A 22,959-nucleotide genomic window follows, 5' to 3' on the forward strand; every position below is an offset into this window, starting at 1 on the left:
CATGTCGGTTAAGCACTAGATAGATGACATAATGTAGTTTAGGATTAGGATTTGTTAAGTAGCCATAATTTACTTTATGGTCAACTTACACACATCAACCCATATTCATTTTTAATAACATATGAATATATACATGTATAAATATCAGTGTATGTATATATGCCACTGGAGGTGTTGTGTTACTGTGTGAAACAGGTGTTTACTGTGTATTTCACATTATGTAGCACAGCACTGGTATCAACACCTGCGTCCCTGCACCAGTTGTGGGGCATATACTCAGATCTTTGGGGCTGATGCAGGTACAGTTTAAAGCATACATCATAGTAACAAAGAAAATGTAGTTTGATATTATGTTAGGTCATAAAAATTATCCAAGGGATTCATAGGAAACGACTGCACAGTCAGCTTCACTGTTTCACCCCCGAAAGAAACTTCCTTCCTCTTTTTCATGAGGATGGAATTAATTTACAAACTCTGCTGTTGGGTTTCTTTATAGTTTATTGACTGAGGGGAAAAAGCACATTTCAGCACAATACTCAAGCCATTTCAATACTCAAGCCATTTACAACCTACAAAAAAAACCCAGAAACTATACGACACATACAGTACATCAAATACACCAAAATACAAGAAAGAAGGGATATTTAAATCACTTTGAAGTTATGCAGTACAATCGAAGGTGACGATGCCGGATGATGCAGAGATACTTGTTCGAATGCTGCACAAGAAATAACTACAGATTATATTTGATGAAAAATATGCTTTACATTTTCATGCAAGCGCCCATTTACATTCATGCCACGTTCTCACAGGAGTTCTCTTTCACTTGCTCGGTTTTTTTCTTTTTCTCCACCTAATCCTCTGTTCCCGTCCCTCTCCTTGTGTCCCTCCTCTCTTCTATCCATCTCTCCCATCACTCCTTTAGCAGGGGCTTCAGAGCGAGGGTTGACGGCCTCCCTTTCTGACGTCCTCGCTGTGCTTTCGCTGCAGCTGGCCGGCTGTGATAAAGAGCAGGGGAGAGGAGACGTTTTCACGCTAATTATGAGACAATAATGAAGCTCTCTGTAAACGGTGCAGTGAAAATGAAGGTCAAAGCATCATTAATATGAGTGAATGGAGTCTCTTAGAAAGCATCTGTAAAGTGAACTGAGATTACTGGAGAGGAGTTTTTTTATTTTCATATAGAAGCAAGTGAGGAAAATGTACCTGTTACACTGACAGTAGTTCTTGGGCCCCTGAGATTGTCGGCCATTCTTCTTTTTCTGTAATTTTCTCTACAGTGGAAAAAAAGAATGTCATCAGCTTTGTCTTTGTTTGTTCCACTCAGCCACTCCTGCTCCCTTATCCCACCCGCTGATTTCAATCAACAAAGCAGCACATGAAGATTCCCGGAGGCGACTTTCTTCATTTACCTTCCGTCTTCTGATCCTCCTGCACAAAATAATGACGAGCACCATCAGGAGAACCACGACCACGCAGCCAGCTCCAGCTACAGCCCACATCCACCAGTCGAGCTGGCCACCACCACCGGTAGTGCCAGTGCCACCTGGTTGAGCAAAGATAACACAGCAAAAGAGGAAAGTGAACCAATGATGCTTCCAGTGAAAAGTCACTTTCAGCTATTTTTGGTCAGAGGCCACAAAAAATACAAGCAGTACGCACAGTTGGGGCACGATGTCTCAGTGTTGACCTTTGAGTCTTGGTCTGGGGGGGGTGTTACAGCAGGTTCTGAAAGGAAAAAACAACATCTTTCATTTCTCACCGACCACATGGGGAGTTTTTGTTGTGTTCGCAGGAGCATAGAAGCCAGTGGCACACCTTCAACTTTGATCTTTAGGTCCTCTGTGTACATCACCCCACCAATGGACATCCCACACTGCCAGGTTCCTGCGTCTGAGAGGGTTACGGTTTTCAGAACGTTGGGTGACCCCGTGTGTTTACGTCCGTCTGGCCCCTTCCACTCAACAGGGTGGTCTAATTCCAGACCTTTAACCTCACACTGGAGTGTACCATTGCTGCCCACCTGCAGCTCTTCAGAGGGGCTGGCTGAGACTGACAGAGGACAACAAGTGAGAACACAGTGAGAGTCGAGAGGAGGAAAGGGCAGCTATGATGAAACGAATGAAAAACCTTATAAATATACACATTAACATAACAGGAGGAGTAAAATTGTAAAATAGTTGTATCACAGGAAGTTTTCTAAAAAAGATAAATCACCTTGAATATTTCTCAGCTACACATTTGTAACAGGAAGTTTACAATAAAAACAGTGCAAAGTGAGTTTTATGGATGAACGTGGACAGGGAGGGTTTCTAAATTGTATAATGGGAAATGTAGGATCCAGTGCTTTTGAAGCACAAGAATCTGGATAGTTTGGCTTCTTTTTTGTTTGTTTGTGTGTTTGTTAGTTTATTTTTAATCTGTCTCTTGTGACACTCCTGACTTAATAAGTCTAAATGACTAAATAGTAAAATACTGGTATACATAAAAGAAGTGTGTAGGTAAAACTGTAAATTTGTATTTAATGTCTTTTATTTATTTATTTTTGCTGTTGAGGCCTTAAAGTTACTTTTTTTGTCATTCACTTCAAATTATTTTCAAATATTGGTTGTTTTTTATTTCCCAATCCACAATTTATATAACTTAACATAGTTAGAATATTCACTTTAAGCAATATAGCATATGCTATCAATAACACAATATCTATTGTGTTTTTATTTACTCTAATAAATTGCTAGAATTGTCCTGAAGAGGTAAATCATGTGCAATGCTCAAATGTTCTTTGGATCTGCTGCAGACCTGAAACCACTAGAAGTGTGTGCTTGTGAGAGACCCCGTCTGCCTTGCAGGTAAACATCCCACTGTCTTCGTTCCTCACAGCAGAAATCACCAGACTATTGTCATGCCTCACACTTGACCTGTCCTTCATGACACCTTGGCATGAAACAGAGAAAACATGTCAGTGGTGATTTTGAAATGATTACATGTCCTGTTATGTGTTTTTATTACTACCTTTGCGAGGTACGAAATTCCCTTCAATTTCATAAATCAGTGCATCTTTGTGATACCACCCCAGGCTATTCTTGTAGGTGCGGACCCCACAATCCAAAGTGACGCTCTGCCTGGGTTTTGTTAGGATCACAGTGGCTGCAGCAGAGAGTGCACCCAGCACTGAGGAGAGAACATCACACTGCATTTAGTTCCATATATTCACAGGAGGAGACCTCAAACTGAGTATTAAGGGGTCAGATGTGAACATGAAAGCTGAATGTGACGTTGATCAGGTTGAATTTGGGAATTTTTTTGGAATCTAATTATGAGTAAAACGCAACAACAGCTGTTTCCCCAGGTAGGTGCTGTGTGTTGCATGATTTGTGGGATAAATAAAGGAATCTTAATCTTAATCTTAAGGTTCAAGAGGTATAATTGATTATAAGGGACATATCTGGATCTATAATATTTTTAATTGAAAGTATTATTTAAAGGAGAAGTAAAACTCACCAAATCCAAACAACACAATGACGTTCATTCTGAATGTTGGATCTAAAAATAACAAAAATAAGACAAATGAACTTTTCTGTGGAGACACACAGAGATACCAAAAGCAGCATCCGCTAACATGAGCATTCAGAAACATGTGATTACAAACCACGAGCTGCCTCTCTACTTCCTTCCTCTCTGTGTATTAGAAAATAAGAAGAATTTGCTTCAATTGTACTATGTTCAAATCAGAAATCATGTTTGGTCTCTTTTGTGTTTAATTAGCACGATCGATTAATCATATTTAATATGATCGTGCGTCAGAAACTTGAAAATTGAAATCTGCTTTTCAAACAGGGAAAGACAAAGATTTAAGATGATCATGAAAGTCAAAATGAGTTATTAAACACTTTCTGCATACCTTGATATGTTCATAATTTTTTTTGAAAGATTGTAAATTTATCTCAGCACAGTTTTATATTTTAATTTAATTCAAAAATGTCTCATTTTAAAACCACAAAATGTGTCCTTTTATTTTTGTTAGTTACACTCGTCACAACAATTATGATCTAGCCTGATAATTTATTGATTGAAAGTCAAATAGCTGTTTTACAATTATAATAATCCAGAATGAATTCTCTTTTTTAATATGTTATCAACGACTGAACAGTAAATATGAATAGAGATTGTCTGAAGGTCTGGAGACACAGTCACACACATTGTTCTTCTTTAAATTTATTGTAGCATTTATTTTATCTTCTACTGATCAGGTGTTTTAATTAAAAAACACTAGAATCATTTTACGCTGAATTGCTTCATTTTTCCTCAAGGTTTCACTTTTGCACGGAGCAAAGTTCAGGCTGTTCAAACTGAATCCTTTAATTTAATCTAACAACAAAAAAGCTTGATTTTGTAATTCAGTATCGGATCTTACCTGAATTTTGCAGCAGTACAGTGTTTTTCTGGCCGTTATTAGAAGTCGAAATTGTCCCTCATCCTTCACTTCACTGAACTCAAGAGGACGAGCATACAGCAACTATAGAAGGCGGAAGATGTTTACAGAGGAACCTACACTTTGGAAAGATGTGGGCCAATGCAAACCCCAGCTCTCTGGGTTTGCTCTTCACGTCTGCAAAATCTAGGTCTGGGATTCTGTGAACTGCAGTTTATTTTATGTGAAGCAGACACAGGTTTTGGGAAGTAGCTTAAACTCACTTATGTGTAAATAACGAAACAAGAGAAAAATAGATGTTAGAAAAATCCCCAAAATATATACAATAATTCATTTTTAGTTTCGGTATTGAAATAAAAAGTGAGAAGTCCAAGACACATTCATAAAAATAAAAAAGGCCAAATGACAGAAAGACAGTTCTTTATTTGTCACAGCAGAAATAACAAAGGATGTTTGCAAAAGAAAAAACCCACAAAAAACACTCAGGGATCACCCTCACCAAACGTTTAACAAAAAAAAAACAAGTTGATTTGGTTTTGTGACTTTTTTTATTTAGTTTTCGTAACACACATTTGAGCCGTTTCTTCTTTAATGCTTGATTTTCTGACATTTCCTCTTGTTTTTGTATTTGAACTGTTCTTACACCCTCACTGAATGAGGAGGAGGAGGAGGAGGAGGAGGAGGTGGTGGTGGTGCACGGCCACGATGGTGAGACCAAGCTGCAACCATCCAATAAAAGAAGAGGGGGAGGGGACGTGACTACTGAGGGCAGTAGAAATCAACAGGAAATGGATTCATGTGAAAGCTATGAAACTTACTAGTAAAGATCGGAAGGACTTGTTCCGTGAACCAGGTTTTCTGAATTATCTGGATGCATTTGCTGAGAAAACGTTGTTTAACAGATGTGTTTCACTCAGAAAAGTTTTCCAGATAAATAAAGAGACTCTGCTCTTTGAACAGGCCCCTGGTTTATCCCTAAGCCCCACACACCTCATCTGTACATCTGCACCAATTGATTTGACTGTGTATATACGCAATCTGAGAGATTTATTTACATTTTTTATCATTTTGAAGCGTGCCAAAGCATTTGAGCTTGGTGGGGATGCGACTTTTCATGTTGTGTTGTTGTTGCGTTTGTTTTAGCGTCCACATTTGTCCTCCATCACTCCAAGCTAATGGCTCCTTTGTCTCAGTCAGCCACCCTCCGATAGAAGTAGAGGTATCCCAGGTCTTTGGGAGGTTTCTCTGAAGCACACACCTTCTGATCATTGAAGATGACCCACCTAACAAACACAGAGGATATTGAAAGTGTTCACAAAGAGTCGTCTGTTAACACCTGCTGTTACCAAATAACTAAAACCGTAATAATAGAACATATTAAAGAATTGAAAGTGTTCAGAGACAGATCTACTGGTACAGACGGGAAAACCTCTATTATCCAAACATGAAACAGATTTGCAAAGAATAAATAAAACCATTAACACTGTGTTGACATTACAACTATGAAAAACGTTATTGTTGAATCCAGACCTGGAGTATGCTGCGCCCTGGTGAGTCACTGTGAAATCTGCTACTCCATAACATTTCAATATGACTCTTATAACATTTCCTCCGCCATAATAGATAATGAACAACTGGTTTGAGAACAAAATGCATACACATCCTTTGACTTTTAAAAATGTAATTTTGATGCCTTGAAACAGTAAAAATTCTCTTTAAGTTAGAAACAAGTGGGATGAACCCCCAACTCACTGCTGATCCTTCTTGATGTGACAGACGTAGTGGCCGCACATTGTGCTCGTCCCCATGTGACTGATAAATGCAAACAGCTCGTACTCTGGAAAAACAAAACACAAGTTCAAACGTTATTATGAAATACATTTGATGTATACATATGATCAAAAGTATCACATTAAAAGACTTAAGATGGAAAAACTGCTCCCGCTCGCTTGGACTCACTTCCTGGTCCGTCTCTGACTCGAGGCCCAGGGGGAGGTTCCCTGCCCTCGCTCTCTGCAGCCGAGCGGCCTCCTTCAGACACATCCATTGACTCCAGGTCATCCAGGTGCGAGAAGATCCAGTCCACTGCACGTTCCAGAACATTACTCTGACGAACAAACACCAGTTAAGAAAGATGGGGAAAAACAGCAAAACAATAATCAGTATGTGTACTGTTTAAGTGCAATATTTACAAAATACATTGAATGGATGGAGCTAAATTTGACACAAAGTGGAAGTTGCATCCACATAAAAAGTATTTCAACCACAACAGTCCTGAGGATATATTAAGTTAAAGACATGCAGTATTCGTGAGACAGTGAAGCCTAATGCAGCTTTAAGTGAAATCCTGCGACTGATTTTGTTGAGGTGTAAAAAAAATAAAAAAATAAAAAAACTCTGGGTACTTTCTCCAAATAGACAAAAACTTGGCTTCATTGCTGACTGAATTCAAAGAAGGCAGCTGTGCCTGTATTGGCCCAGGTCTACTTTGAGTCTAGCGGCCTGTGAAATTAGTAAAAACCTCGTCTCGAGCTGGAAGGAGTTCGATTCTCACCGTGGCTCGGAGTGCTTTGGTTGCCTGGTCTCGGCTGAAGCCCATGGAGACGATGGTTGCCAGGTGCTCCTCGGAGAGGCTCTCTGTGGGAGTGGTGCCGGGGCCGGAGCTGCAGCCTGGCAATACCAGGGGGGCCGAGAAGTCTGTAGCCAATCAGAAAGAGAGGATGAAGACTGAGAGGAGCCGTCAGACTGATGATTTGCTTTCTGGTGAATTCCCATTGCTCTACACATGTAAAGCGTCCTTGGGTCCCTTGAAAGGCGCTATATAAAAATGTAAGTTATGATAATTATTACACACCTGGGTCATCCATATGGCCCATGATCCAATTCATGGCAGCATCAATTCCAGTGTTCCCAGTGTAGTACACTGCTTTCCTGCAGGCCTCCAGCGGAAATCCCATTTCACATAACTGGGACACAGTGGAGTCATCAAGAACTGGAGCTGAGTGATGGGAGGAAACAGTAGAATTACTTGGATGCAATTTTGGAAAATGTATATTGTTTTGTTTATTGATTTTCAGAAATACAATAATTGTTGCTCTTGTTACTTGTGTCCTGAGCACTTCCTCAATATGAACAGGTTAAAAATAATAAAAAGGCAAAATGTTATAAAGAAAATATTGGAAACCAAATCATATACAAGTACTAAAACCAAACCATTAAAATATGACTTCTTTATTATGAAATGCAACGAAAAATAACCTCACATGACACAAAAGAAAAAATATATAATGGCAACAGACAGACTCAAGAAAACAGAAAAGGCAGAAAAGAAGAAAAGCAGGAAACAAGGGTGGACAAATAAGAGTGTCACAGAGGAAGGAGGAAAAGAGAAGAAATGACAGACAGACTGACACAGCAGTGGGGAGTAGAGTGAGTCGTCGTCCTCGTTGCCATGGAAACCCAGGATACCTTTAACCTCCATATCAGGGGTCACAAGTGGGGGCGGGGCCACCTCTGGTAGAAGCTCCTCCCCAGGCTGCTGGCCAATGGCACGTAGTGCACTCAGGTCCAGAGAATCAGGAACATCTATACTCACGTCTGAATGGAGAGGACAAAAAAATAAGAATCACATCTCTGCAATATATAAAGAGTTCCTCTGATTTATTTCAAACTGCACTTGCTGTGCTAATGATGATAATGTGGGTGACATCACAGTGACATTGCTTTGCAACTAGAATCCATGAAGCCCATCAGGTCATTTTTTGTAGAGGTTGTTGATTGGAACCATGAAGGAGCTGCTCCAACATAAACTGTGGACTATCTGCAGCATAAAACATGATAGTGCCTTTACAACACAAACTTATGTGTGTGATTCATGTGTTTAAATGTTTCCAGGGCCTCCAGACTCTACACACATACATGTACAGTACAAAACTATACATCTCTGCAACAAAAACTTTTAATAAAATATTTGATCACCCAGTTTCTTGGGTACCCAGTCAAGGCCAAAAGTAAACTTCTTAATCTGGATAACCAGGTGGTCGGGGAAAGAGGCAAAGCGGGTTGTTCTGATAAAAGAGACAAAAGCTGATGTTAAAAAATTCATCAAGATTTTTTCCAAATAATCTCTGTCATGTTGTGAATAGGCATTTTTCATACTTGGTAGCAGTAGTTTTGGCTTGCACGGCTGAGCTCCAGAAGTCTGTGAGGATCTCTGGTTCGCTGAGGGCTGCCATGCAAGATGTGAAGGGGATTTGTGCACGCACTGTTGGGGCGGATGAGTCCCCCTCCTCACGCCGGCGCTCTGCCTCCTGAAGCTCTTCTGTAACAACAATAAACAAAGTTTGAAAAACAATTGAAAGAAACATGAGCCATTTAAAAAACACAAAATTGTTCAAGAAGTATTATCATTACGAAAGATACAAAAGCAGGATGTATTGTTTTCACTCATACTATCACTCATACTTAGGCATTATCTGAATACCTTATTGTTTAATTACTAAAATTATACATAACACTTCCAATTCGAGATAGACTGAAACTGACCAGGCTGACATATCAGCTCATATTAGCTTACTGCAAACATGAAAGAGATAAATACTAAATATAAAGAGTGGTTGAGATATTCATAGATGGTCCATACTTTAGTACTGACAAGTTTATCATTCCAACATGTTCAACTCAATAATTTTAGAGTTATCCTTACTTAAGAGTTCACATTATTTCTTTAAGTTTAACAAAATACACTAATATAACTTCTCAAATATCAATATCAGCATCAAAAATTGCTGCAAATAATATCAGCTCTGATTTATATAGCTGATTAACTGATGCAACAAAGTGGATCTGGTCAATGATTTGATTTTGAAGCTGTTAAAATATGATCAGTGGCAGAATCACTTTGCTCTGGAATGAGAGGACAGCTGTCCATAATGTGTCCTAAATTGACAATTTCTTATAAGGATAACAGATTTCTTTATAACGCTGAGAATTAAACTAAAATTAATTATTCACAAATCATCTTTAATGGCGTTGGGGCACCTTCCTGCAACCTGGCACATGTTAGTGATGTAAACCAAAGCTAGTCTCTACGTCTGCACCCCACAACACAGTGGATATAACTCATCATGTGTAGATCTGGAGAGTGTATCCCAAGAGCCCATCACCTGTGTTGGTAGCCTGGTCCATGGGCACAGGAAGCTGAACGATGTAATCTACCCGCTGTGTGTACTTGGCTTTCTGTGATTGCTCACACACAATCCTCTCCTCCACCAGGAACCTGAAGGCTTCAGATGGGTTGGGACCAGAGCGACAGTTTCTCTGTGGGTAAAAAGAAACAAATGATATCATGAGAGAGGAGAATGATAATAGAAGTAGAAATATAACAGAAGCAGCAGCAGACTGCTACTTTACCTCCACCATGTTTATGAAGTGCAATAAAAACTCCTGAGCATCCTGTTGACGATTGGTGGAGAACTCTGGGTGGCCCCGCCCAACAAGTGCTTTAAACATTCGTGGTGCTATGCCAATTTGGTCTCCCTGCAAACCAAGCATGAACAGTCAGATTCTTCCAATGGTGACAGTTAATAGGCAGATGGCATTCACACTCATTTCTGAATGTAATTTTAAATTTGTTCTGGATATATGTTAAAACCAAGATTAAATCCACTGGGACTTATTTTGTCCTCTTACCCTGGGTTCAGATACTCCGTTTTCATCTCCAGGGTCTGGTGCTGGTTTGCAGTACTCTCCTGACAACAGGCCGTACCCGAGCTTGGCTCTGAGATAAACAAACAAAGCTGACGTCACTGCACATCCAACAATAAAAGTCTAACATAGGAGGAGAATTTGGATATAGACCTGAAGGTATTTTTGGCTTTAAAGTAACATGGTGAAATGTCAAATGGGAAGAGAAGACTTTCACTTAACTGTCTGTATCGTGACAAAAGTAAAACGATTGCGGAGTACAATAAGTCACTGCTCTAGACCTGACTGTTGTGTAATCTTAATGGTCAATGAGAGTTAAAGGTGTCAAGTTACATTGGAAATGTAGCAGACTGTACCAGACATAGGTTTCACTTTTGTTTTCACAATGAGGCTCCATCGGGTTAAGTCACAGTAGAAGCAAAGCTCTTTTCTGTCAATATCAGTCTATCTAAAACCTACCAATATCAATAGAGCATTTCAATTTAGGGCAAAAAAAAAATCAAGAAAACATTTCTAACATAACTGGCAAATAGCCATGTTTAGAATGGGCACTAAGGTAGTGGTAATGAATGAGCTTATAGTATAAATTCAGCGGCCAGGTAAGGACACTCACACTTGGGTTTTGAAGTCCTGGGTGGGGTCACTAGGAGCTTCATCTATGATCTTGTCGATGTTGGACACGTACCTGGAAGAAATCAATATGTGAACCTAATTCTTTACATTCAGTATCTTACCATTAATGCTGGATCTAAACATTTCTAAGTTGAGAGCTAAATCCAAGACATGAGTAATAACAAATTCATCTCTAATCAGCTGTAATCATGAATATTGAAGCATCAACATAGTCCTCCACTACTGAAAGGGAAGTAGTCAAAAAAAATGGGAGGAACAGAAGCATGAAAAATAGGGTACTGACTTGGTCTGGAAGTCTGGGACAGTGAAGAGCACTTGCATGACAGAGTTGAGGTAGCAGCTGTTGCCCAGGTTCTTCATGCCAGTCAGGCCGGGGCCAAACAGGGGACGTAGGGTGGTCCCTGACTCCTGGATCACCTCCCACTCCCCCACACGCTGGTTCACAGCAATCTCCAGCTCTGTCATTGTCCGCTCGGTCTGAGAGCAAAGAACTCAATTGGATCAGAAAATGAAGGATGCAAGGTACAAGCAAACCAAATCTTTGCTGCAGCCTCCCCACAAAGTTTTGAGAATGATGAGAAAAATTAGCCGAAATGAAGAAGTGATGACAAATGACAGACAAGCGAGAAAATACATCAACACTGCACTTAGTGCTGCACTTTTTCATTGCTCCATTGAAGCACAACTCCTCCACCCCCCGTCAGTGCAATATCATTAGGCCCGTGCTGCAATACATTAGCAAGATGAGAAATAACATTACAGTACACAGTGAGCGCCACAGACATCATAGAGCTTCTGTGAAGACTGTGCTCTGCATAAGGAGAAGCAGATGGCAAAAAAGTAATGGCAGCAGGAAAACAGAGTAGAAACAGGTGTGGAGGAAAATATCTGAAGCTGGGGAAATTAGGTTGATGTGATGTGTATGGCATCAAAGTTAAGCCAACAAGGAGACGTGTGATTATTATTAAAGCTCATCAGTAATAATAGTGCAAAAAATAAAACAATGTTATATTAATTAAGAAGAAAAATAATCAAGAAAAAACTAGAGAGAAAATAGTCGGCCAATTATTAATAACTAACAATGTTTTAGTTCATAGGATGACTGTCAGTGTGTTACTTCCTACAAGTAAATCCAAAAATCTCTTCTTTCTTCTTTCTATCTGTCGGACAATTTTTCTTGACATCGGTTCAAAATTGGTGGGTGTGTTTCTGAGACCCGGGAGGTGTTGACTGTGAGGGGTTTTGGATGAGCAGTTGTCGAAACCACAACTCTAACCCCCAATTTAATCAAGTAATACTATATAATCAATGTCTGCTCTTGAAAGCAGAGCCAGCAATAACTGTGTAGATGTCCAGCAACAGGGAAAAAAAAGCAGTATCTCTCACTGAATGTATAACACAGAACTAAATACTTTCATCTATAAGAATGAGGTCTGATGAACCATTTGTTATTATGTTTGAAAGGAGATAAATAAAACAAAGTAAAATCAGTTTCAACTTAAAATTGTAAGAAGTTACCTTCTCCATGGTCATCATGTTGATTCCAAAGTGTGCAAGGTGCTCTGGTAACTTGGCATCCAGTACCATGTCATCCTCATCATAGGAATACACATCTGGAAATACAGAACATTGTGTGAGTCATTTTTGGCAAATTAATTATGCTTTATATACTACAAAATAATAACTACTAGGGTTGTGGAGATAATATTCCTATCACTATACTACATTTGTATTATTATACATAGTAGTATAACATTTATGTTTAATCTATTTGCCCCAACGTACTTTCACATCTGACTTTCCAGCATTTAACCAAGACTTGCAACATAGACTCATGGCTGCAAATACACTAACACACACGCCACACTGACTGCACCTTTTGTGTTAATCAATACATATGTTTTTTAATAAAACTAAATTGCAGAATCCCTTCTCTAAAAAGAAGAAACATTATGTCCTTGATATGTAACATTATATCATTGTCATGTAATCCATTTACCTGCTCCATCGGGAGTGATGGTTCCAAGTTTGACAGCAAGTGGGTATCCCATCTCCTGGAAGTGAAGAAGGGCGTGGTTGTTGCCCCCAGAGCCATCAAAATATCTGCGACCACACAGCACCTTGCCGTCTGTCAGGTTCATCCAAATATTCTCCTGGAGGTCACAGACCTCACACCGCCATCCACTAAAATGATGAAAAGAAGAAGAATGTTAAAGTTATTTCACGAGTTTTTAAATAACTGTTTTACTCTTCCAGACACAGCCCTCCAAGATCTTGTGGGTTTGAAATTATAAAACTGAACAGCTATTTCTATCCTACTTGTGTATCATAGAAGACACAACAGAATTTATAAAGTAATGCAATCATGGATCTGGATTGCAAAAGTGCATTTGCCTGGACATTCTATTTGCTGACTTTAATAGAACATGTATAACTACGAGGGGTTTAACAAGTCAGCTATTGTATTTGCAGAATTCCTTTTATCCATTTTAAGGGGAAATATAGGAGCAGCTTTCTTTAAAAGGAAATGTAACATAGGTTTACTTTAGGAACAGTTCTTCTCACCTGGGAGGAATCTTGACTCCGTTATCAAGCTGTTTAAGGTCAGCAGCATGCCTCGACTCCTGTCTCACCTCTCCATCCCACTGTTGAACTTGTAATGTGTGAGACACTGAGTCAGCTGCCATGATACCCGTCATTGACAGGGACACCTTAAGGGACAGAAAATGTATCAACAAATTAGACCTAAACACTCATGATGAAACTCCTTAACTACTTGATTACTGATGGTAACAAAGTTTATTACACACACTGTGCATCAGTGTGCTCTAGTATTAAGTTATATATCTACAACACGCTGTATGAAGGCTAACTTGTCAAAGATCTCTGAAGATTGTTTATGTTTGCAATGGTATCAAATCTAACTTGTAAAGTATTATATTGCCACATAAACATGACAGAACCTTAATCGAATGATTTCTCTTGCCAAGTAACACACAAGATATCTCACCCGCTCCTTCACAACATCAGGCATGGTTGCAAGGCCCTCTGATGTCACTTCCTGTCTGTCAGGTAAAATGACCACCTTTACATCCTCCTCATACTGCTCCTGCTCTACATCAAAACCTCCTTCAATACCTGGACACACCAGAAACCAGAGGGGAGGTAGACATGGGTCAGCTTTTGAAACAGAACAGCTGGATAATACATGTTTGCATGAATACTCTCTTATGTGCTCACCTATGGCCAGTCTGGTGGGCTTTTTCTTGGGCGGGTGTCCAGATCCTGAGTTGACATCCTCTTCCTTCTGTGAGAATAACATAGGATGTCAGTGGGTGTTGGGATTTGTTTGCTGGAAATGAAAAGAGACGATTCTGATGCACACAAATTCTTTAAATGGGTGTCAGCGGGAGATGAAGAGGTGGCCACTGTCTTAAGGAAACCACCTTAGCTTTGCGAGTCCGGGTGATGTGCAAGTAAGCCCTCTGGCCGGAGCGAGCATAGTGCCTGTCCACATACTGACTCCCGAAGCCCAGGAAACTGTTCATGCACACATACAGGCCTCCGTCACTCTCCTGGAAAGAAGAGAGACAATGGTCAGAATCACAAGCTGTTCCTTTCTCACTCCATCGTGACACCACAAAAAAATGTCACAGCATCAGCTGCTACACATTAGCCAACTAGCTAACACCTGCATTTCAGCTAAACACTGGTTTAATACTGGAAAAGTCAGCTGGAAACACTGGGATGTATCTGTGCTACGTTGTATGAAGAGAACTGAGCAGAGCCTCAACTGTCCTGACCCTAAGAAAACATCTCAGTCAGCTTGCTAGCTAGTTTGACAGCATACCCACTCACACTGACACTGCTAGCTAGCAAGCTAACGCAGCTACGTTTCCGTTACAGTGCGTTATTAGCTTAGCTTGGCGCTAGCTTGCTAGTTAGCCGCAGCAGAAATAAGAAGGAAGCCCGAGCTTTAAAGTGGAGCAGCGCGGACACAACGTGAGGCCGGACAAACACGGGAGACGGAGGGAGGGAGGGAGGAATGAAAGAGCAGTTTGGAGGCTGACGTTATGGTTGAAACAGGGACGATCGCTCACCGGCGAGGAAAATGACAAGGCGCATTCGTCTTTGTGGACGCGGTCCCCGGGCTTCGGAACCCGAATTGTGGACAAAACCGACATCAAAACCTCCCCAACGTCCGCCATGGCGAAGTAGCTGGTTCTGCCTTTAAGTGTGGACCCCCGGCCTCTGGATTCCCCGGCTCGGAAGAGTGTCTAGCCCGTGTTCTGGTGCGTGTGTTCGGCTGAATGAATCATGAGACGCTGCCTTGTGTTGAACGAAAGGCCGATTGAACTCTGCAGCCCGCTGGATACCGTAATGTGTAGAAGAACTGCACCCGTCGAGATTCATAACAGGAACAACTCTCCCATCTAGTAAAGCTTATTATAATTAAAGTTATTGTTTAATAATACATGTGGATAATCGATGAATCAATAAATTGAACTTGTTCACCTGCATGTATTGAATAAAACAACTTACATTTACAAGCACAATTTTGAGGCTCTGATATTTTACATGTTTAATCCTATTTTATGCCCCTTGTTCTTATTTTTCTGAATTAATATGTTTGGCTAAAAAAGTATGAAGAGTTTATAAACTCAATTATCTACTCAACAGTATTTATAAGTGCAGCTGAAGCAATCAATTGATTAAACTAGTGATGAGTGCAAAAAATGAGTGCATTGCAAAATCAGAAAGGAAAAATCCATCTATCCACCCTTCCATTCACACTCCAAACATTCATCCAGCCATCCATCCACACATCCATCCATCCATTCATCTTCCATCCGTCCATCCAATAGTGTTGACTTGAGCTCACTCGGTCACACTCGTATATTTACGGTAACGTCCTTTGAACTACGCTCATGGCTGCCTCTAGCGGCTGCATTGAAGAGTACACCAACTCCACAGTTGGTGGAAACTCTTTGGTTCAAGTTTTAACGATCAACACGAGAAAATCAGATTCACTTCTTTCATTCAAATAAAACCTCTTTCTCACAGATGTTAAAATAAAGAATCCATAATATCCTGAAACTGGAGGAGGAAACTTCAGCAGACTTTCTCCTTCTTCACCAAAACATTTCCATAGTCCCTCCTCCTCCTCCTCGTCCTCCTCCTCCTCCAGCTGCGTCCTCTCCTCTCAGGACGGGTTGTCTCCGGGGCCATGGCGCAGCTCTCTGTCCCGCTCTCTGTATACGTGGCGTTTCATTTGGTTCTCCGAGCATCCCTCCATGTCGCCGCGGTGGGTCCGGCTGCGGGCAGCGGTAACCTCCTGTCTCTCCTGCAGCCATATGACCGGATGTATTACAGTGGGGTCCGTGCGTACTTTGGAGAGGAGTGGGCGAAGGCGGCGGAGCTGCTGGAGAAATCCATCCTGACCAAGGAGTCGCTGCTCAGGGTGCGCAGACAGTGTCACGAGGAGTGTGGAGCAGCAGGGACTCAGGGTCTGTTTAAACTGGGTAAGTTGTCTTTCTATAGTTATGATGGTTGAATACCAGGACATTGTGACTGGTCCTCACAAATTCAATGGGTTGTTTAAGATCCAGTGTTTGAAATATGAAATAATCCTGGTGATGTTTCAACAACTGTGTGATCCTCTACATTGTAAGAATTGTTGTTTTCTTTACCCTAGTCTGGGATCTTTATATTTAAATACTTTATATATATGCCAGGAGCCGTCTCTCTTTACGGAGGCTGCCATGTTTTTTTTGCAGTTGTTCAAACCGGACAAACTAAACATATTTTGAGTTTTTATGACAAGTGAAGGAGGGGAAGGGTGAGGTGAGGGGTGTTCAGCTGCAACATGAAACTTCACCAGTAGATGTCACTAAATTCTACACACTGAACCTTTAAGACTTGGTTTTAGGGTTAGGGTTAAGGTAAGGGCGAGTGTTAGGCATTCAGTTGTGTTGGTTAAGGTTAGGGTAAGGCGCTAGGGAATACATTATGTAAGTGTGTGTGTGTGTGTGAAACTGACAACAGTACATCAACACTGACACAAAAACACTGTGGCACAAAAAAGGATCAATATCAGAATGTGTAGAGAGGAAACCGTGTTTTCTCTTTTACTTGTGGCAGCATTGTGTAGACAGACGCACAACCTTTCTCAGTCCTGTTCCATAGGGCTGAAAGTCATTTTTCACTCTGCCACCTACTGATGGGGATTTTATGAAAGGCATAAACGATGACAAAAAAAATTGACAGTGTTTTGCGTTACGACAAACTGACAATGTTACGAGACAGCAGGGCAATGGGGGGCTGTAGGATTTTGGAAACTCGATGAAGCCAAAAAAAGCCGTGCTGGCAGAGCTGCTTTTAAATTTGAGGTCAACCCTTTTTAAGGTTTTAATAAAACATGTGAAACACACAGACCAGTGTAGACCAGTCACCAATCACACCTGATGGACACCACTCCAGTTACTTCCTGACACAGTACAGACTGATTCAGTCTCAGTCTACAGACGCCACTGCTCCATGTTGGAGACATTAGAGTCAGCAGGTCTTGAGCCCCACATCCCAACAGATGATAGTGAAGATGAGTCTTGTGTGTTGACCAAGTTTTATATATAAATATATATAGTATTCAAATAGAAAATCATATTATTATGATTATTAGACATTATCATCCTGAGCAATGGTATATTTCACTTCTGAAAATGATCATGTCTTTCTTGTGTATTGATAGACTCTGAGGAGGGGAGTCTGTGGGACCTCTGGGCCTTGGATTGGGTGCAGCAGAGGGCTGAGTGTTTGAAGTTCTGTGTTGGACGCTCCGTCAGCCCTGCGGGGCAGCTCCCTGTTTCCACAGACATAGAATATGAATTCGGCACTCGCAACCCTTACAACTTTCTGCAGGTGACATACTACAAGGTAAGCTTTTCTCCAGGCACCAATAAAGGTCTGTGATGTTCTAACCCCTGGTCCTTTCTCATCTCCCCTGATAGATGTGGCTTATTTGAAAGTGGCATTTAGAGTCAAGCAGCTTCAGGTCTGCAATGTGATTCTCTAAAGCAACACCCCCATCTTTCTATGTCAAACTCTCTCCTCTTCATCCACATCAGTTGGAAAAGTTGCAGAAGGCGGCTTCAGCAGCTCATACGTACTTTGTTGCCAATCCCAGTCACCTGGAGATGAGGAACAACATTGAGAAGTACAGGCGGATGGAAGGAGTGACCGAGGAGGCCTTCCAGGATAGAGAGATCGAGAACGAGAGGCACTGGGTGAGTGAGGGGGGAGGAAGGAATAAAGCACCAAGATTGTATCTATTGAACGGCTACAGTGGGTTATTTCTACATCCAGAAAGGTCACGTAGTGTATCGTCAGTAAAGACAGGCAGACAAAGAATCAGTGAGTCCACTACAATATAACAAATATTTGTATATATTGTTTATAATAGTTTAATATTTGAATTTTCCATTTTGATTGAAAAATGTTACACTTTTACCTTGATTACAATAGTTCACAATTTTCTTTTGGTGAATGAGACTGATTTATAAGACTCCGACAGTATCTAAGTGTATTGAAAGATAAATATTTTGAATTGTTAACTAGGAGAGCCAACCATCGCCTGAGGGATGGAATTTCTCTCTCTCTCTCTCTTCTTTCTCGTAGAAGGCCTCTGTCTGAGCCGCTGATTTAGTCTATTCAGACGCACTTGTTATAACATGTTTCAGCTTGTGTGAAATAAGGTTCAATCCTCCATGAAGTGGTCTCTGCTTATGCCTCATAATTTATACACGGTTTACCTGTCGATCAACAGAACTATTTTATGTTTTAAAGTTTGCATTATTATAACAAAAGCAAGTAAGGAAGTATTTCCATCTTATATTCTTCTCAAACCCATGAAACCCAGGTCCTTTATGATGCTGCAGTGCAGTATGAGGCCTCCTCTGACTGGAGGCAAGCGTCAGATAAATGGAAGGCGTGTGTGAATGAAACCCTGAGGCAGACGGAGGAGTGCAGGTTGCAGTGTGAGGTGGCCTCCCAGCGGCTGCCAGAGGACAGGGGAGTGAACAGTGCGGACGGTGTGTTCGAGAAGGCTGCAGGTAAGAGAGAGAGAGAGAAAGAGAGGGAGAGAGAGAGAGAGAGAGAATAAAAGCCAGTCTGATTGTTATTCTGTGACACAAACATAAAGAAAAGACATAGCGGACATTTTTTTCTTCCCCAACCAGCTCTGTCTCTCTCCCTGCTCTCGTGCCGGCAGTCCTGTGTGACTCAGGTCGCCACACGACCTGGAAGGATTTCTGCTCAAGAGGACTACCTGCCCACACAGCTGGAACATCTGCACATTGCACAGTTTAAAGGTCAGCATTTAAAGTTCAACATGATGATTAATAAATGTGATGTGATGATACAGCAACCGATATGCTTTTGTGAATAATATAAATACAAATGTTATAAAAATGTTAATATTATTTATATAATGTTAACACTAACTAGACGTTGGTTCAATCCCCAGCTCCTTCAGTCTGCAGATTGTGCCTGATGGCCATGCCGGCAGTGTGTGACTTCTACTTTGAGGCACTTTGAGTGGTTGATAAAACTAGAAAAGTGTTATATAAATACAGTCCATTGACTTCTTTTTATTTTTCATTCACGCTTCCCAACAGCTGGTGATATTAGTGGAGCCGTGCAGACTCTGCGCTCTCTTCTCCTGTTTTACCCCACGGACAAGGACTCTTTAGACAACCTGCAGCTCTACTATGAGACACTAGGAGGTGACACAGAGTCACAAGGCTCACCGCCTGCTCAGGTACCACTCAAGGTCCTTATATTGAAATCACCACTGCAGTGATAATAATTATATCAGTTACCTGATTTATTCTCTTAATTCATAAATGTTCTCAGCTAAAGGTTTTTTGAAATGTTTTTGTCGTCTCTTTATCCCAAAGAATGTGAGGAATCACCATTTTTCTGTGTTTTCATACAGGAAATTGTCCGATATGTCAGTCGCTCCTTGCAGGAGAAGAAGCTCCTTTATTTCGGTATGGAGAACCTCGACTTCAGTTTTACTGACCCAGTAAGCAAAAAAAAAAAAAGGTTTCTGATGAACGTGCATAAGAATTTAAACTTTTCCTCAAAAGGGTTTAATAATTGTTTTTTGATGTAGGATCTTTGGACTCCGGAGGATGTTGTACCTGAATCGCTGAGGGAGGCTTGGAGGTGGGAAATGAAGGAAAGAAAAGTGATATTGCACTTTTGTTTCTAATGTTGACTGATTTTTGTGTGTTTTAATGTCAGAGCTGAAAAAGAGAAAATTAACGAGAAAATAAAGGAGGGCAGTCAGGAGGAGGAAGTGGATGACAGCGGCTTTTTCGCTGGTGAGAGAGACATTCCAACTCTTGTTGTTGCTGTTTTTAATTCACCGCTGTCCTCTCTCAACCTTTCCTATTCGTCCTCTCTCCAGGTGGTCCGGTCCCTCAGATTGGCGTGACCATCACCATGGACGACAAGATTTTGAATGGGACCAATCGTGTAGTGTTAGACGGAGTCATGACTGAGAAGGAGTGCGACAGAATACTGCAGTTAGCAGCGGTAAGTTCACGTTGTAGAATTTTCAGACCTCGATTGGAAAGAATCAGGAACACTCTCGCCTTTCATTTCTTCTCATCTCCGATAGTCTGCGGCATCAGCTGGAGATGGTTACCGAGGACGACGGTCTCCGCACACACCACATGAGACGTTTGAGGGCCTGACAGTGCTCCGGGCTTTAAAGGTAATAACCTCATGAACTAAATGTGAATCATATTATAATGGTGTGCAGTGTTTTCAACATAACTTTGAACCTTTTTTTTTACAGCTGGCTCAGGACAGCCTGGTCAACCAATCAGATGCCAGGCTGTTACATGAGCTGGGCGAGCGAGCCAGAGTCCTGCTGCATTCCTACTTCAGGAGCCCCTCAGGACTCTACGTGTCTTTCACACACCTGGTCTGTCGCAGTGCTATCGCAGGTAACTCTTCTGCTACACTAAACTAAAACACCTGCAGCGTTTCCCTTGTGTTCTGATTATTTGAACTTTAACGTGTCCTGTTGTTTTGGGTCAGTGATACATTTTGTTTGTTTGATTTTCTGTGCTCTCAGGTGACCAGGAGGGCAGATTGGACCTGTCCCACCCCGTCCATGTTGACAACTGCCTCCTTGAGCCAGAGACAAAACAGTGCTGGAAAGAGCCTCCAGCATTCATACACAGAGACCTCAGGTACACATAAATAACTTCACTCTGTAGTTACTGATTCATGTTGTCACAAACTTCACATATTAATAATAAAACATTTTAGACAAACAGAAAAAATGTTTCATTCAAATGAAAATGTTTGAATCACGTGACATTACATATATTTTTTTATTTCACTCCTTCACATAGAAGAAGGAAGAGACCAGGGAAGATAGAGAAAATACTGTAGAGCGTTTGTTTGTTTGTTTGTTTGAAGGATGTGATATGGATCAGGAAAGAACCCATAAAAAGTTGGTGTGGACATTGTGTTTCTTTGTTTTTCAACATTTTCCTTGATTTCTTAGAGAACAATTCATGGATCTGAAAAAAACTGTATCTTTAGGATATTTATGAGTTTTCTGAATTCAGGGCAAATTAAAATAAATAAGGGGACTGGATTTATGAACTCTGCCATGTTAGTTCTGATGCCACGCACCTTAAACCTGTTTCTATCACAGTGCTATTCTCTACCTGAATGACAACTTTGATGGTGGACAGCTGTTTTTCACGAATAGAGATGCCAAGACAGTAACAGTAAGTCACTCTTCAACATTTCATATTAGAAAGTCATTCAGAAATCTGCGTGAGTTAATAATTTATCCTCTTCATGCCTCCAGGCTCAAGTCAAACCAAGCTGTGGTCGACTGCTGGGCTTCTCCTCAGGTCCAGTGAATCCCCACGGTGTTACTGCAGTGACCAGTGGTCGGCGGTGCTCGCTCGCCCTGTGGTTTACAAAGGAGAAGCTCTACAGGGACAGGGTGAGCATGATGACGACACTCAGCAGTGACCTCCATCCTCGGGTCGAAACTGACGCCTCCAGTCATGTGATTGTTGAGGTTGTGAGATCAGCTGGAGACAGACAGCGATGCAAATCCTGTGGTTGCTTTCATATCATTGACACTGTGGTCACACCATGTCAGGGTCCTTTTGGGTCATCGTGGTGTTTATTCACTTGGAAAAGATTATGAAAAATGATGTATCAGTTTGTAAACTGCTGATATTTAAGCTTTATAATTTGGTTTGAATTCAGGCAATCAATCATTTTGAAAAAGTGCAGTTTCATCGCTGAGACAAAAGGTGATCTTGAAGTAGTCAGTCGTTCTCACAGTTCAATGCTTTGTCATGTTGAAAATCATCAGGACTGTTGAGCCATTTTTCATCTTACAATAGGGACTGACAGCAAAAGTTCCACAAACTGTCGAGATGATCTGACTCTGAAATTCAGGAGTTCAGTGAGACTCATCTTTACAGTGAGACTGTGCAACGTTTAAAAGAATAAAGAACACATTCTCCTTCTTGAAGATAAAAAGTCAAATTCACAGGCCAGAAAACAAACCCTTATTGAGATCAGTGCCCTCTGAGGGTTTTGCTGCTGCAGCCTTATTTGGTCTGCTATGACCAGCAGCTTATGGTGGCTAATATTAGCTAATGTTAGTAAGGTATTGGTGTGAAACCGGCATTAGTGAGTCAGTTTTCTGACTTGATGAGACTCATCCACTTGTGCTACTGTTATACCTTCAGACTTTCCTTTTCACGTCAGAGTTGCCACAGGAAAATAATACTTTCATTGCTGTATTTTTGTCTCTCTCCCTCAGGAGCGAGAGGAGGCAGAGGCCTTGTGGGAGGCAGAAGGGCAAAGTGTGGTGAAGAAGGACGAGGAGGAGGCGAAGGGCGGCAGCACCACCGCCACCAGGAACGCTCGGAGCCAAGCACCAAAGGAGAGGAGCAGAGGGAGAGGCAGGGGACCGGGGGCCAAAGATGAGCTGTGAGAGAATGAACTAACCTGAAGAGACTAAAACTGGAACACATTTTCATTGCAGCCATTCCAGTGGAAAAGACCCATAACAGAATCAAAACACCAAAACATTTACACCCATCTGATTTTAAAACATGTTTTTTCTTTTTTTACAT

General features: G+C 41.1%; 3 protein-coding genes across 6 annotated transcripts; 1 reads left to right on the plus strand and 2 right to left on the minus strand.

Moving 5' to 3' along the window:
• Positions 1-480: 480 nt before the first annotated feature.
• On the minus strand, positions 481-4,759 carry LOC109633312 (T-cell surface glycoprotein CD4). The gene is made up of 9 exons (XM_020093095.2): positions 4,415-4,759; positions 3,502-3,543; positions 3,013-3,171; positions 2,800-2,934; positions 1,819-2,052; positions 1,663-1,728; positions 1,413-1,546; positions 1,207-1,274; positions 481-998 (listed from the first exon to the last, which is right to left on the minus strand). The coding sequence occupies exons 2-9, from the start codon at positions 3,527-3,529 to the stop codon at positions 914-916; spliced, it is 909 nt and encodes a 302-aa protein (XP_019948654.1). The 5' UTR covers positions 3,530-3,543; positions 4,415-4,759; the 3' UTR covers positions 481-913.
• Positions 4,760-4,835: 76 nt separating this feature from the next.
• On the minus strand, positions 4,836-15,201 carry usp5 (ubiquitin specific peptidase 5 (isopeptidase T)). Of its 4 annotated transcripts, none has more exons than XM_020092946.2 (20): positions 14,872-15,201; positions 14,218-14,346; positions 14,012-14,078; positions 13,782-13,909; positions 13,337-13,482; positions 12,771-12,955; positions 12,290-12,384; positions 11,055-11,248; positions 10,752-10,823; positions 10,124-10,211; positions 9,845-9,970; positions 9,598-9,751; positions 8,591-8,753; positions 8,411-8,499; positions 7,901-8,029; positions 7,287-7,430; positions 6,987-7,129; positions 6,392-6,539; positions 6,185-6,269; positions 4,836-5,715 (listed from the first exon to the last, which is right to left on the minus strand). In XM_020092946.2, the coding sequence occupies exons 1-20, from the start codon at positions 14,977-14,979 to the stop codon at positions 5,622-5,624; spliced, it is 2,487 nt and encodes an 828-aa protein (XP_019948505.2). In that variant the 5' UTR covers positions 14,980-15,201; the 3' UTR covers positions 4,836-5,621. The 4 variants fall into 4 exon arrangements, with proteins under 4 accessions (XP_019948505.2, XP_019948502.2, XP_019948506.2 ...); XM_020092943.2 differs by having other exon boundaries at positions 7,844-8,029; XM_020092947.2 differs by having other exon boundaries at positions 14,012-14,075; positions 14,872-15,115.
• A 746-nt stretch (positions 15,202-15,947) lies between these two features.
• p3h3 (prolyl 3-hydroxylase 3) lies at positions 15,948-22,959 on the plus strand. Its single transcript, XM_020092961.2, has 16 exons — positions 15,948-16,293; positions 17,520-17,704; positions 17,896-18,054; positions 18,687-18,879; positions 19,006-19,137; positions 19,444-19,586; positions 19,764-19,853; positions 19,944-19,996; positions 20,075-20,154; positions 20,241-20,368; positions 20,454-20,549; positions 20,634-20,784; positions 20,916-21,033; positions 21,507-21,582; positions 21,666-21,806; positions 22,644-22,959. Exons 1-16 carry the CDS (start codon positions 15,999-16,001, stop codon positions 22,815-22,817), a joined length of 2,214 nt encoding a protein of 737 aa, XP_019948520.2. The 5' UTR covers positions 15,948-15,998; the 3' UTR covers positions 22,818-22,959.

This window comes from Paralichthys olivaceus, chromosome 13, assembly GCF_024713975.1.
Source record: "Paralichthys olivaceus isolate ysfri-2021 chromosome 13, ASM2471397v2, whole genome shotgun sequence".
Classification (NCBI taxonomy): Eukaryota; Metazoa; Chordata; class Actinopteri; order Pleuronectiformes; family Paralichthyidae; genus Paralichthys; species Paralichthys olivaceus.

Coding starts and splice junctions, on each gene's coding strand:
- LOC109633312 (XM_020093095.2), bottom strand. CDS start 3,529: ATGAACGTCATTGTGTTGTTTGGATTTG. Junction 3,172..3,501: donor CATTGTGTTGTTTGGATTTG/GTGAGTTTTACT, acceptor TTCTCTCCTCAG/TGCTGGGTGCACTCTCTGCT. Junction 1,547..1,662: donor TGAGACATCGTGCCCCAACT/GTGCGTACTGCT, acceptor TTGCTCAACCAG/GTGGCACTGGCACTACCGGT.
- usp5 (XM_020092943.2), bottom strand. CDS start 14,979: ATGGCGGACGTTGGGGAGGTTTTGATGTCGGTTTTGTCCACAATTCGG. Junction 10,212..10,751: donor CAGGACTTCAAAACCCAAGT/GTGAGTGTCCTT, acceptor TGTTTATCTCAG/AGCCAAGCTCGGGTACGGCC. Junction 6,540..6,986: donor CCAAAGCACTCCGAGCCACG/GTGAGAATCGAA, acceptor TTTGTTCGTCAG/AGTAATGTTCTGGAACGTGC.
- p3h3 (XM_020092961.2), top strand. CDS start 15,999: ATGGCGCAGCTCTCTGTCCCGCTCTCTGTATACGTGGCGTTTCATTTG. Junction 17,705..17,895: donor TGCAGGTGACATACTACAAG/GTAAGCTTTTCT, acceptor CATCCACATCAG/TTGGAAAAGTTGCAGAAGGC. Junction 19,138..19,443: donor GCACATTGCACAGTTTAAAG/GTCAGCATTTAA, acceptor GCTTCCCAACAG/CTGGTGATATTAGTGGAGCC.